The sequence below is a fragment of the Triturus cristatus genome, chromosome 3_2, assembly GCF_964204655.1.
Source record: "Triturus cristatus chromosome 3_2, aTriCri1.1, whole genome shotgun sequence".
In the NCBI taxonomy this organism is placed as follows: Eukaryota; Metazoa; Chordata; class Amphibia; order Caudata; family Salamandridae; genus Triturus; species Triturus cristatus.
This window is the reverse complement of record NC_140584.1, coordinates 978,151,493-978,167,077: the sequence shown is the minus strand read 5'-3', so window position 1 is coordinate 978,167,077 and position 15,585 is coordinate 978,151,493. Positions and strand designations below refer to the sequence as shown.

General features: G+C 46.5%; 1 protein-coding gene across 1 annotated transcript in view; it reads left to right on the top strand.

Annotated features, from left to right (window-relative positions):
- Positions 1-15,585, top strand: part of NUP88 (nucleoporin 88) — a 262,426-nt gene that overhangs the window by 156,801 nt on the left and 90,040 nt on the right. The window contains exon 15 of the mRNA XM_085649559.1: positions 1,377-1,503. Coding sequence (XP_085505685.1) covers positions 1,377-1,503 — 127 coding nt within the window. The remainder of the gene's footprint in view (positions 1-1,376; positions 1,504-15,585) is intronic.

The following is a 15,585-nucleotide window of genomic DNA, read 5'->3' as shown; positions in this document are numbered from 1 at the left end:
CTGCTCGCGTCTGTTGTCTTGGTTCTTTTGCCCTATCCTTAAGAGAACCATTGTGCCTTGTAGAACTGGTGAACTGGAGCACACAATGCTAAGCTGTAGAAAGCTGAACAAGCATTGGCAAGGTCAGCAAATCATGCAGGCGCCTGCTGAAATATTAAGCATGGAGCCCGTGTTGCTTCTAATGCTGAAAGTTCAGCTTTAGCCCGGGAGGGGAGGGGACAGCAATGAGGAGCATGCTGCAATGCTGGCAAGCAAAGATGAAAAGCATTTGCAATGCAATAGGTCTCGCATTTACGCGAGTTTGAGCTATTGACATTGCAAATGACAATGCCTTTTATTTTTGTTTTCGTTTTTAAAACATAAATAAAAGGCATTGTCATTTGCAATGCCAATAGCTCAAACTCTCATAAATGCGAGACCTATTGCATTGCGAATGCTTGTTTGTTTGTTGTATGTTGCAAACCAGCCTTAAGACCCTTCATGTGGTGCTGTATGTGTAGAAATGCACTGTCGTTTCACTTTATTAAGCAAATGTTTGAGTGATATTTGCACTGATCTTTGTGACTGCACCCACACATACGGTTGGGTTCTTGGCACACATAACCTTGGCTGCAGCACACAGAAACCTTATACTGCCGCACACAGAGAAAAAAATTAGAGGGAACATTGGTTGGTGAATGATCTATTTGCTGCTTACAGAATGTTTGATTGCTTATTTGTAAAAGCTAGAAAATACTGCATGTTAACATCAGAGCTAAGCAACAGTTGAATATGACCTAAATCAGCATTTGACCTTTACACCACCTACTAACTTTAACCTCACAGCTTAAATATGATCAAGGTTATGATCTAGGATGTGAGACCACCCAAATGACTGAAAAGTGCCTCACCAGCACCAACAAACTGCATACTAAGACAAATCCATGCATTGCAAACAAAGGACTAAAGCCCGCTGAACAGGGGCTTTCATCATGGTCGCCATATAAAAGGGAATGAGGGGGTGTGGTTAATTTCAGTAGTAAAGCCACAGGAATCTGTAAAGAGAAGCCGTGTGTAGATTCAGATCTACCGCCTTAGAACACAGATGTAAAAAATAGGTATTTATTTCTTTAATTTTCCTATACAAAAGGATTTCTTGTAAAGCATATGTATACTTGCATTGTAGTAACTGAGAAGTGTTTACATTTTTCTTTTGCCTCATTCTCCAAAGTTGGTCCTGGAGGCTCGGATCCATGCCAGATTTGTAAGATAACTGCGGTTATGCTGGCATGGATCGGGCCCTCCAGGACCAAATTTGGAGTCCCTGCTGTATTTTAAGTGCTTCCTTATTTTGTTTTGTTCACATTCAAATATTCATTCATTATCTCTTCTAAAAGGATGAAAAAAGTGTTACGTAGCTTTCATTCCCAGCTCCCAGTTCTATCTGACAGTGAGAGGGATATGAGGAAGGAATTACAGAGGGTGAACGATCAATTGGACCACCTGGGAACTGCTATTAAACAGGTAAGTTGATAGACATTAGAATTTTGAGTACTGGTACATCCAGGTCCCATATTTTTGGCGTGGCAAAATGTCTCATGCCAGCCTGGATTAGGCTCTCCAAGTGCCTATAAAATGTGGTAGCCGCCTGCCGAGCAACTATAATAGGGATGAAACCAGTGAAGTGTTTTGCAAATCGTAAATGCGTTTTGCCTATAAACTGCTCTACTTTGTCGTAATAATTTTATCTGTTTTATGACAGCAGCTTGCTTGTTTTTTTAATCTATTTTGCACTTTGTAAATTGTCATAATTTTCTACTTTGTTGATCTGTGTGATCGAAAGAAAGTATTTTGACTGATAGACATTAGTAACAATGCAATGTGGCATGACACAAGTGATACAAGACTGAAGCCAAAGGCACAAAAGGAAAATATGGAGACGTATATTTGCTAGTATTTCATGCTCTTCTTCTGGATGGCCTAACATAACTGTGTTATAACTTGTACGATGCTTCTAATTAGCGACCTAAGATATATTAAATGTCCATGCATTTCGTTTATACCTCTCGACGATGCTGCGCTGATTTGTTACCTATAATTAGACTGTCCTGTTCTCAGTGATTATTTTGTTTGGCTTTCAGTAGTGTTTTCTCAGTGTTTCCCAACTCCCATAATAGACAAAAACGATGTTATTCCACTTAAAAAAAAAACATGTTTTTTTTGCACGGATTGTTAAAAAGCACATTTAATTTAAAGAAGTAATGCAGAGTATGTAGTGTCTTACCATTAGCAGTGGGTTCTCAGAATAGCAAGGCGGTGTATTGCACTTTCACCCACATCTCATTAACTCTCACATTCGCTCTGTTGGGGCTCTGTCTAGTTTACAGGACTATTAATGGATTAAAACAAGTAAGATTGCTATCTTCAAATGTTTTATTAAACAAATTCTTGTACATGGTTGGGGATCATTCACCTATTCCTTACTGAATATTATGACATTGTAGGGGTGGTCGCCCTTTCCAACAGCATAGTACTTTGTGAATTTTTTTACATTTTGAATTTTTTCAGATGCATTTATAGCCCTGCATTCTAAAGCATCTGAAACTTGATGCTTTAAGCATGCTAACCACTGCTCTTCTGTACTCTGTTGTGAAGATATTCATAGTGGCTAAGTGCCCAAATGGCAAATGTCTCACTTTAAGTCAGTCCTGACCTTATAACAGTCATCATATTGTATTCTGGGACTGAACATTGCACTGTTATTATTACAACTAAATAAAGTGCAGTTGGATAAAAAGCCGGGATTCACCCAGAGTTTGTGCTATGGAACTTTTGAGGGTAGCTGAAGAACCTCCTTGCTTTTTGAAGGAAAACCTTTTATCCATGCTGTTAGTGTTGAAAGTTCAATTTATTGATAAGACAACACAGGGTCCCTGTCACTGCTGTAGTATGAAATTTCTTTAAACAAAAAGCATTTACATGCATCATTTGCACTGAATGTCTGACTGGAACATAGCGAAACGGCCCGTCTATTATGATGAAGTTTTCCTTCTCAAAGGGTTTGACCTGTCTGCTAACAAATACACCTCTTCTGGTGATAAGCGCCTCTCTCCATGCTACATGTGGCTTAGTAAAATCTGCATTTTAATTGGGGTTGGGAAAATGGAGATGGGAACCATATCTGACCCAATGTATCCATTGGTGGTCCCACACCCTTAGTCTCGTTCTCATGACTGGGGAGAAATATAATTTAGGAAAATGTTTGAGTTTTGGAGAGTCTCACCACCTCCATACATGGGTCAATTATACACTTCTGTTTTTCTGTGTTTCGTGGCAACCACGTAACTAGGTAGAGCAGATGTGCAGCATTGTAGTATTCAGTCAGATCTGAAATGCCCATATGAAGTCAATGCAATAACTGCCCGACCGCTGCCCCCCTATACTGAAAGAAATTAACTGGGAAAAAAAGGATGAAGTGACGTTAGAGATAGGTGACAATGGCAGCTTGGACATACCGTTTTATACTAACAAAACCACTGAAATTCACAAGTTATTTAACATTTTGGTTTATATATATTCACTGAAAAAAACAAAGGTTAAAGTGACGTTATAGTTAGATGGAAATGTCAGTTAAAAGATACCATTTTAAACTAACCAAACCACTGAAACACCAGTTATAGTTATCTGAAGGAACTATAACCAGTGACCTAAGGTAAGGTAACTGTAACTTACATCAGTTATGACATGTTATATGACATAATTGAAATATAACTTTGAATTGCATGGCGGGGGCACAAGTTTCTTAGGTTTTTCAAATGCTAAATTGGATAGTATTACGAAACTGAACTATAGCATCACTTTAACCTGTGTTTTGTTTCATGAATTTGTAGTTTTTTTAAAACATAAAGTAATATGTTATTACCATACTCGATGCCAATCTCATTCTGTGAATGGCCTTTGCCCATGCACAGTGTGGGTTTCGCTACAGGGCCTGGTTTAAAGCCAGGCCCTGCATCTATTCCCACACAGTCAGGCAACCTCACACCACAGACTTTAACACCAAAACATAAAAATTGGGTCTATTGGTTTTATCAAGCGGTGAGCATATCAATATATTTAAAGCACATCTTTCTCCAAAAATCACCAATATGTTTAACCTAATCAGTATTTCACTAATTCATAGTAATGATTATTTTAAAATGTTTAATAAAGTTTTAATTTTAAAAAAAAAACACGATGTCTGTGAATATTTGTTTTAATATCGTTTTTATAAATGCATTTCATGGGCTGAAATATGTAACAAGAAAAACTCAACCCATTCACTCAGGCTAAAGAGCATACCGCTACAGCTCAGAGTGCTTCAAAAAATATGGTAAGTTCTCCCAGGTTCATGGATTTATTGACCCAGAAGACTTACTGTTTTTCTCGAAGTTGTTTGGGAGCTGATGCACTTCCTGCAGCACGCAGCAACATAAATTGCTTTGTGGTGCCCCTGCGCCTTTTCTAGGGTCACCACAAGAATGAAACTATTGAATTTTAAAATGTCCCAGGGCATTTTGGGGTGGTACTTCGTAGAAGCAGTGAATAATAAATGAGTGGCTTCTGCTGCTCATCTTTTTTATTTTATTTAATATTGGGGTCCTGGTGCCCATCCGGACACAGAGTTCCTTTTTGTTTGGTGGGGGTGGGGGGAAGCTTACCTGTCAGCACCCATCATGGGTGTCAATGGGAGCCAGCATTTCTATTTTACTTTTTAAATATTGGGGAGAGGAGTGGGCCCCCTCAAAGCCTTTAGGGCCTTAGGGACCCCATCCCCTGGGAACGTTTTCTTTAAGGGGAGAAGGGTGCACAGCCCACCTCCCCAAGTGTCTACGGGCCTGATGACACCATCCCTGGGCTATTTTGTTTTATTAAAGGGGAGAGGGGTGCCTGCCCCCCTCCCCGAGCCAAGAGTGGCTCTAGGAACCCCATCTGCCTAACGTGAGTGCCCCAGTGCCGTCCTGGGGCACACATAAGACAGTATTTTAGGGACTGAAGGGGTGCCTAAGGGCCCCCCGGGGGCCCAACTGGTCCCCCTAATGCACCCATTCTGGGTGCATAAGTAGCCGGCTTTGCTCCCACCTGGAGGGAGCAGCTGTTTTTGCTTGTTTCCTCCAGGCGGAAGCAATTTGAGATTCCTTGATCGCAGGAGCGCAGGCAGGAAACAACACTGCTCCCTCTCGGCAGGAGCATTTTTCAAAGCTCCTGCCAGGTAGGAGTAGACCTGTTTTCCTGGCCACACTCTTAGATATCTGATATCTGAAAAGCAAATATAGAATACATCTAACTTCATATCACATACTATTAGATTACATACAATAAGCAAGTTAATAGCTACATAAGTGGTTATGTCAGTGTGTAAGAGACTATACGTGTCTGAGTATGGTTGTATAAATGGGTATGTGAGTGGCTATATGGGTGGGTAACTGGTTGAGTGTATATGTGAGTGTGTTAGTGCCTCTGTGGGTGTGTCATTGGATGTGTAGGTAGCTGTGTGGGTGGGTGACTGGGTGTGTTAGTGACTGTATGAGTGTCTAAATGGGTATGTAGGTGGCTGCATGGATTGGTAACTGGCTGTGTAAGTGGGTGTTTTGGGTGTGTAACTGAGTGTTAGTGGTGGATAGATAAGTGCTGTGTGAATGGATGTGTTATTGCCTCTGTCACTGTCTGACTGGGTGTGTGAGTAGCTGTATGGTTTTGTAAATAGGTATGCGAGTGGCTGTATGGTTGGGTGACTTGGTGTATTACTGTGTGTGTAAGTGTGTGTGTGTGTGTGTGTGTAATGGCTGTCTTAGTGCTGGGTACATGAATGGTTGTATAGGGGTGTGAGTGGGTGTGACTCTGCCCATATGGGTGTCAGAATGACTGTGTAAGTGGATTTATAGGTGAGTAAATGGGTATGTAAATGGTTTTATGGGTGTCTGATTGAGTCAGTCACTGTCTGGCTATATGAGGGGTTGGTACAGAAGTGATTTTGTGGGAGTGTAACTGGGTGTGTAAGTACCTGCCTGACTGTGAGTGGGTGCAAATTACATAAAGTATTTTCAGTATAGCAATTCCTCTTCCTCCTTTGCTGATCAGTAGGTTTTTAGTTGATGTTCTCATCTAACTTCACTTCTATTGTGCCTTTTACTGTAGTGTCTAGAAGCTACACATTTTCTTTCAGCTTATATGCACTCAGTTTTTTTGTTTCAATATACTTTTTTATAGTACAACCTAATTCACATACCTGTAAAATCTCTTTGCTGTTTTATTATTTTAATGCTTTTATTTTAATATCCGTCTTTCACTGCAAATCTCAATTCCAAAATATGGCAGTCCTCCTCCACTCTCAGTCGAAAAGTACCATAATGGCTACCCTTCCCACTGTGCTTTTACTCATAGTCCTGTACTTTGCAAATCACGGACTTCCTTTCATCTATTATTTTTGTTATACCACATCTAAATTGTCACTATTTTTAACCCCTTCCATGTTTCCTATAAAGAAGCCCAAGTAAGTAGGTTTTTTTGCAGATCTGCTGGGCTTAGGCTCCACCAGCACATACCTCCATCCCGTGTGGTCCACGGTTGCTCTGCAGATCCTTCTAAAAGCCCTTAAAAGAATAAAAAAATCTTCTGTTAATGCTTTTCTATTATATTTTATTTTGCAAAATATTGTCATTTACAAGACCTACATGCTCTATGTAGCAATTCGTGTACACCAGTCTGCTTTTCAGTTTTACACTGCAGTCTTTTATTCCCTTCCCCCCACACTGTTTTTGCTCCGTTTGTATAGTAACCCTGTTTCCAATAGTCTCTGCCTACCAGTAGGTCACAAGCCTTTCTCTCAACAGCATACTAGCTTCAAATTAACTGTAGCAGGTTTAGTTGACTGTTTGCAATTCCAAGCTTATCCCAAACAACATAACTTTAAAAAAAAATTCTAAAGCCAATCACAGATATAGTTACTTTTTTTCTTAAACTCACTACCTAATTTCAGTTCTCTGCACATCTCCACCATCCAATCAAATGTGTTTTTATATTTTACTTGCTGTCCTCCATTGTAACTGACTTTCATCTTCAAAACTGCCTGAGTCTGCTGCAGCCTTTCCTGTTTGCTGCTCCTGCTTGTCTCCAAAATGGTCAGAGGTCTGGGCCGTAGTTTTGTGTTTTGGTTCAGAGAGAGCGATATAAAGAGTGGCATTGACCTGGAACTAGGTTTACCTAATGTAGACATTACTTGGGTTGGTCAGAGAGTGTTAGAGGCATCATTTGCTGCCTTTGGTTTAAAGCATTGCAAATTGCCAACATCCAGACCTCTTGATTGTTGACTGTGCTAACCATGACCTAGGCACAATTACTGGGGTAGGACTGGAAGTCCTAATGCAGAATACCTTTGCTAAATTAACATCACTTTTCCTACATACTGCCTTGATGTTTTCCAAAAATTGCTAAAGACAGATGTGGTCAACCCAATTTTCTACGCAGGTAGAGAAAAACAGGAAACATATCAATAAAGCTGTTTCTGCATTTCTCCGAGACCACAACATGGGCTCCACATACCATAACAACTTATGCTTCAACATGAACGAAATATTTTTGAAACAACTGAGTCCATTTCACAGGCAACATGGTGTTCCTCAACAATTTGAAAAAGTGCATTGTCTTCTATGTGTATCTATTATCTACGCACCATAAACACAAAGGCTGTTTTCAGAGCCAGCCCTTTTCCCAAACACTGGTTCTTTTTGTTTACAAATCCTTTTTTCTAATTTCTTACTCGGATCCAATGTGGATCCTCTGCAAAATAAGGGGTCTGCCGGCTATGTTCCAGGCGGAACCGCAATACAAACATCAACACATTTAATATAGACATATCCTATTGCAATTTATATAACTGTATCGCTGACTGCGTGTTTGTGTATGAGTTGCTGTGTAAGTTACTGTGTGGGTGTGTGAGGGGCTATGTGGGTGTGTTAGTGGCTGTGTAACTGGATGTGAGAGAGACTGTGTGGGTGTATGAGTAGCTGTCTAGTGCCTGTGTGGGCGTGAGTGGTTGTGTGGGTGTTCAAGTGGTTCTGTGAGTGGGTGTGTTAGTGCTTGTGTGGGTCTGAATGGATGTATGAGTGGTTCTCTGGTTCTGTAAGTGGGTATGTGAGTGTATTGCTGTGTGATTGGGTGTGCAAGTGGTTTTCTGGGTCTCTGAATGGGTGTGTGACTGGTATAAGTGGTTGTGTGTGTGGTGGGTATGGGAGTGGGTCTGTTAGCAGGTGTGTGACTGGCTGGCTGAGTGCATACATGGCTGTGTGAGTCCCTCTGTGGGTCTGTGTGGATGTGACTGAATTTCTGTGTGTAATTGTGTGTATATGCTGCATGTGTGAGTGGGTATGTAAGTGGCTGTGTGGGTCTGTGAGTGGGTGTCGCTAGCTGTATGAATGTACATGTGTGTGTGTTTCTGTGTGAGTGGGTGTACGAGTAGTTCTCTGGGTCTGTACGTGGGTGTGTAAGTGACTGTATGAGTGTGTAAATCGGTGTGAGAGTGGTTTCTGGATCTCTGAGTGGGTGTGTGTGTGCCTAGGTAGGGCTGTGAGTGAATGTGCGAGTGGTTGTGTAAGTGCATGTGTGGGTCTGTGATTGGATATGTGAGTGGTTCTCTGAGCAGATGTATCCGCAATTAAGTGGGTGTTAGTGTCTATATGGGTGTGCAAGTGGTTTTCTGGGTCTTTGAGTAGTCAGTGTGAGAGTGTATGTATGGGTGTATGTATGGGGGAGTGAGTGGGTGTGTAAGCGGATGTGTGTGTGCGATGGGTAGGAGTATGAGTTGGTGGTAAGTGACTGTGGGTCTCTGAGTGGTGTGAGTGGGTGTCAGTGATTTTGCTGTATGGGTGTGCGAGTGGGTTTGTAAGTGGCTGTGTGGTTCTCTGAGTGGGTGTGTAAGTGGCTGTATGGGTTTCTACGTGGATGTATGAGTGCATGTGTGGGTCTGAGTGGATGTGTGAGGGGTTCTTTGGGTCTCTGAGTGGATGTATCGGTGACTGTATGGGTGTGTGAGTTGGCGTACGGATGTGTGATTGGGTGTGTGAGTAGGTCTGTGAGTAGGTGTATGCTTTTTTTTATGTGGATCTGGATCTGCTGAGCACACAAAAAAAGAAATTTTTTCACCATTTCCTGAGTCACAAAATGGCAGCTGCAACTTTTCTCCTAGGCCAGTGTTAGACCTGTCAGCCCTTTGGGTGGTCCCTCCTCATCATTATTTATTTTGTCCCACTTCTGCCTCAAACCCGGTTATAATTTTTCCTTTTTGGGAACCACCAGACTTGTTAGTGTTGATGCAGGGTCAGGGAGCCATTTTCCCTACCCCTGGAACTTCTGTCTGAGGGCCTGAGACACAAAATGGTGGCCACCCATTGTCACCTGTGACATAACCAGAACTCACTGGAGGTTTCTGGAACCTTCTGGAACATTCTAGAATCCTGTGATAGTGGGAGGCAGTTTTAGAATGTTGGGAGGCCATCTCAGAGGGGCAGTTGGCATCTGACTGGAGAGGAGAGAGGACACAGAGATAGAAGGAGGTCGGAGTAAGGCACCAGTGCTTGGAGTGGGGTCCAGAAACCCACCCTTGATGCTAGTCCCTACTGACCAAGCCCAGCCTAAAGCCCTGTGTGGGACCAAGACCAGAAGAACCATCTTAAGGATCTGAACATTTGGAACAGGCCTTAAAGAGGAAGAACAGCAAGCTCCTGACCTGTTCGGCGGTGTCCTCCTGGAGTCCTGACGTCGAGAAGCCTGGAGACCTGGGGCCTGAGGTAGAGAAGCGGCGCTGACAGAAAGCAGACGTTTTACCCGGAGCCGTCGGAGGTCGAGAGAGGGCGCCGACGGAGGTCGTGGAGAGGCACCGGAGGTCGAGTAGGAAGTCACCTGAGGTCGAGGTGAGGCGTCGACGGGGGAGTGAAGTCCGCCCTCCGGAGTCGCCGGAAACTGAGGTGAAGCGCGCCGGAGGTCGGGAGTGGAGATCGCACTCCGGAGACACCCGGAAGCGGGGAGACCGTGTCCCTGCGACGCCGGAAGGCGACATCGAGCCGAGGCCGCCCAGCGACATCGATCCGGAGCCGCCTCACGGCATCGACACGGCGCCAAGCGGAGCCGATAGTCGTGGAAGGGACAGTAAGTGGTAGAGGGGGCGTCTAAGGCCCCGTGGAGCCCTAAAGACCATCCTAGGGGCTAGAGGGGTGTTAGGACCAGCCTGGGAGTGCCAGGGGTGAACTGAGACTGGTGCAGTGACCTCCGTGAGGGGCTGTGTAGTTTGGAGGGCCAGATCTTTAGGTTACCCTCGTTCTGCCTCAGCTTAAGCCCCAGCCTTGACCAATCTAGGTGGGACACCCCCATGCCACCCAAATGACCACAAGCTGTGTATGGGCAAAGTAAGACCAAGTTACCTCATGAAAGTGATCTGATCTGTAATTGTCATTGATTGCTTTACCTTAATTATTGAAGGTGCTTTACTTATTGTCTTTCACTAATTTATTCCTGCACTGTATTTATTGTCTGACTGTATTTATTTGCCATCTGTATTTATTGCACCTCTATTTATTCCTTGCTTAATTATGACCTGAACCTATTTGTTGAAACTTCGAAGTAGTATTGTTTATTTGACCTGCTCTTTTAAAGGAAAATCCTATTGTATTGTATTTATGATGTGAAGCCTGCAACTAAGAGAAAATAAGATAAAGACATATATATTTTCTTCTTTTCTTCCATAATTTTTACGTTGTAGTGTCGTTTTTGGAACGGATGAGCGCATGGTTATTGTGAGGGTGTGACGTACGCTTAACACGGTGCCTGACCCCCAACCACTCGAGCCAAGCTACCACCGTGCTGGGAACCTGGTGACCGGTTGCCCGGTTTCCAACATAAAATTGGTGTTCAGCGGTGGGATAGAGCTGTGCTTGCGTCTACTCGACAATAACTTTGGGTAGTCCATAGGCCTACACCGGGAGTTTTCTCCAAGCGGACTTCCTAATTTTGAGTTTTGTTTTTTCAAAATTTACTTCTGGTGGTGGGAGGAGGTATTACAAAAGGTACCCCCCCTGCATAGCTTCTGTAAGCAACTGTCTTCTATCCTGAGTGGGCAAAATGGAGTTTGTGTTGGAGGATGTGGAAACTTACACTGTGGCCCAACTCAGAGAGTTTTGTCAGCGAGAGGGGGTGTATTGTCCCCAAGGTGCAAAGAAGGGTGAGCTCCAGACCAGCTTGAGGGCTTGGGGGGAGGCACGACGAGAAAGTAAGGTTGAGAAGGAAGACAGGGATGGAGAGACTGACAGCGAGGGGGCTGGTTTTTACCAACCTGAGGTGGGGAACCTATTAGCGGGGCCCAGAACACTTTCAAGGAAGGGCAGCAGTGTCTCTAGCAGCGGCTTATCAGAAGCAGAATTAACTGACCGGAGGGAGAAAAGACAGCTCACATGGGAGTTGGCGAAGCTGGAGAAAGAAAAGGAGGAACAGAGGATGGCTCACGAGTTGAGGCTCAGGGAGATAGATCTCCAGATCCTACGGGTCGGGGCACACACTGTTCCTAATGGTGGCAGCGAAGACAGAGAAATCACCAGGGAACCCAAACCATATCTGCCACAGGCATAGTAGCCAGCTATAGTGCGGGAGATGACATCGCCAAGTGGCTAGCGGCCTATGAGGTCTCTTTAAGAGCCCATGGGGTTCCAGAGAAATATTGGGGAGGGGGATTGTATAAATACATGCCTCCAGCTGGCAGGGATACATTATTGGCCCTGGAGCAGGATGAGCAGACCCACTACCCCACCATGAAAGTGGCGCTCGTGAGGAAGTTTGGACTAACACCCGAGAAGTACAGACAGAAGTTCCGGGGTAGCCACAAACTGGGCACACAGAATTGGGTGGATTTCCTGGACTATGCAAAGAAGGCATTAGAGGGTTGGATACAGGGCAGCGAGGTGAGGGACTACGAGGGGTTGTTTGATTTGATGTTGAAGGAACACCTGCTCGAAAAATGTTTCCAAGAACTGCGTCAACACCTGGTGGATAGCAAGCTGACCAATCCCCGGAAGCTTGCTGAGGAGGCGGACATTTGGGCTAGTACCCGGGTGTCCACAAGAGGGACTGGAGGGGACTCTCAAAAGACCGGACAGGGCGCCCCCCAGAAGAAAGAGGGAGGGGAAAAGAAAACAGAGTTCTCTAAAGGCCCCCAAAATAGTTTCCAAGGGAAGGGAACGGGATTCACCCCTAGGGCTAACCCACCTAGAAACCCTAATCCTGGCCAGAGTCAGCAGCCAAGGGTTGTCCATTGCTTCGAGGACACTATAAGGGAGATGTGAAGTGCCCGAAAAGACCACCCCCTCCCATCGGAGGAAAGGCCCCCGGAGTAGCTAGTGTAGTGCTCGGGGAGGAGATGCCTTTAGATAAGGAAAGGGAGTGGGCGGGTGTCACTTTAGTGTCCCTGGGAGAACGGGAGAAGGTTCCTAAGATCCAGGTGCCCGCAAATACCACAAAGTATGGGCAGTGGGTCACCATCAACAGCCAAAGAGGGGAGGCTCTGAGAGACACAGGAGCCAGTATGACTATGGTACGTAGCCAACTGGTGTCTCCAGAGCAGGTGATTCCCAATGTACCCCACCCTGCCGCGATGGCTGACGGCAGAATGGGCCACTATCCGGTGGCCGAGGTTCCATTTGAATGGGAAGGGGTTGCAGGTTTGCTTCGAGTTGCCGTAAGCCCTGCCGTGCCAGTCGATTGTCTGCTGGGGAATGACATGGAGCATAATGCTTGGAAGGAGGTGGAATACCGGACTCATGCTGAGATGCTGGGTACACCTGACTGGGCCTGTGTCAGCACAGGGTCTGCGACTACCCGGAGGGGGAGTTCGTTTAGGCTGGAGCCTGGAACAAAGGCACATCCGGCTGCCGACCAAGGGAAGAACCGAGGACAGGAGGAGCCTGCCTCGGCATCCGTGCCCCGTGTGACGGATGGGCCACAGGAGGTGGTGGACCAGGAGTCCGCGGAGGGGGATGTTTTCCGAACTGGAGAACCTACCCATCCCGGCCGAGTGGCACGTGGAGGGAGGGCCGACCAGGGAGGAATTCTGCAAGGGCCAGAGGGAGTGTCCTACCCTTGAGGGACTGAGGCGACAGGCCGAAGCCCAGGCAGCAGGGAACGTTGAGGGGAACTACAACATTTACTGGGAGGATGGCCTCCTCTACAGTGAACCCAAGGCACCCATGCACGGATCGTCACGAGCCTTGGTTGTCCCTCAACGTTATCGAGCCTTTCTCCTGGAATTGGCTCATGAGATCCCCTTGGCAGGACACCTGGGGCAAGACAAGACCTTTGCCCGGCTTGTCCCACACTTTTATTGGCCTCAAATGAAAGTGTCGTCCAACACCTACTGACGGACGTGTGTGTCTTGTCAAGCCAGTGGGAAAACAGGGGTGAACCTGAAAGCTCCCCTGGAACCACTTCCTGTCGTTAGCACCCCCTTTGAAAGGGTGGGCATTGACATTGTGGGTCCGTTAGATCCGCCTACTACAGCTGGTCACAGGTTTATCCTGGTCCTGGTGGATCATGCCACACGGTACCCAGAGGCTATACCTCTGAGGACCATTACTGCACCTGTTGTGGCTAGGGCCCTGATGGGAATCTTTACCCGAGTGGGTTTTCCCAAGGAAGTTGTGTCCGACAGGGGGACCAACTTCATGTCAGCATACATGTGGGCCATGTGGAAGGAGTGTGGAGTGACCTACCGGTTCACCACTCCTTACCATCCCCAGACCAATGGTCTGGTGGAGAGGTTCAATAAAACCTTGAAAGGCATGATCAGAAGTCTGCCTGAAAGCCTGCGGAGGAAATGGGACGTCCTCCTACCCTGTCTATTGTTTTCTTACAGGGAAGTGCCACAGAAGGGAGTGGGCTTCAGCCCCTTCGAGCTTTTGTATGTGCACCCTGTGCGTGGACCTCTCGGCCTGGTGAGAGACGGATGGGAAAGAACTCCCAGAAAGCTTCCCCAGGACGTGGTGAGCTACATGCTGGCCTTCCGGAGCCAAATGGCTAAGTTGTGGAAGCAAGCTTCTGACAACTTGGAAGCCAGCCAAGCAGTGATGAAGGCGTGGTACGACCACAATGCTCATCCGGTGGAATTGGAGCCGGGCCAGAAGGTGTGGGTGATCGAACCAGGAGAGCTTAGCGCCCTCCAGGATCGCTGGTCAGGACCCTTTGAGGTGTTGGAGAAGAAGGGTAAGGCTACCTATTTGGTGGATCTTAAGACCCCTCGCCAGCCCCTACGGGTGCTGCATGCCAACCGCCTCAAACCCCACCATGAGAGGCCCGAAGTCATATTGATGATGGTGACTGACGGAGCAGAGGACGTGGAAAGCGAGCCTCTCCCCGACTTATTTGCGTCTCAAGAGAAGGATGGGTTGGTGGAGGGAGTGATTCTCTCCCCATCCCTAACTCCTGAACAGCAGGAGGACTGCCGCCAGGTCCTGGGGCAGTACTCTTCGTTGTTCTCCCTTGTTCCGGGTAGGACTCACCTGTGCGTCCATGACGTGGACACAGGAGACAGCCCACCTGTGAAGTCAAAGATCTACCGGATGACAGACAAGGTGAAGGCCAGCATTCACAGTGAAGTCACTAAGATGCTGGAGCTAGGAGTGATTGAACCTTCCAGCAGCCCCTGGTCCAGTCCGGTGGTATTAGTACCAAAAGCTGCACCACCGGGTGCCCAACCGGAACTGAGGTTCTGTGTGGACTACCGGGGACTGAACTCAGTAACCAAGACTGATGCTCATCCGATTCCGAGGGCGGATGAACTGATTGACCGGCTGGGAGCTGCCCAATATCTGAGTACCTTTGACCTTACTTCCGGGTACTGGCAGATCTCTCTGACTGATGGAGCTAAGGAAAGGTCAGCCTTCTCCACGCCCAAGGGCCACTACCAGTTCTGCATGATGCCCTTTGGGCTCAAGAACGCACCTGCTACGTTTCAGCGTCTGGTGAACCAGATCCTCGCTGGAATGGAGAGTTTCTCTGCTGCTTATCTGGACGACATTGCTGTCTTCAGTAACAGCTGGGAGGATCATTTGCGTCACCTGCAAGCTGTTCTCCAGGCCCTGAAGCAAGCTGGTTTAACGATTAAGGCCAGTAAATGCCAGATCGGGCAGGGGTCGGTAGTGTACCTTGGACACTTGGTGGGTAGGGGAGCGGTGCAACCCCTCCAGGTGAAAATCGAGGCCATCATGGCCTGGGAACCCCCCAAGACTCAGACTGAGGTCCGAGCTTTTCTGGGCCTCACCGGATATTACCGCCGCTTCGTGAATGGGTATGGTACCATTGTGGCCCCCCTCACGGAGCTTACGTCCAAGAAGCAACCTCGACGGGTAGTCTGGACGGAGGCTTGTCAGCAGGCCTTTGTGAAACTGAAGCAAGCCATGTGCGAGGCCCCGGTCTTAAGGGCCCCAGACTTTTCCAAGGAGTTCATTGTCCAGACGGATGCATCGGAACATCGCATTGGGGCAGTGTTATCGCAACTCAATGAAGAGGGTCTGGATCAACCCGTGGTCTTCC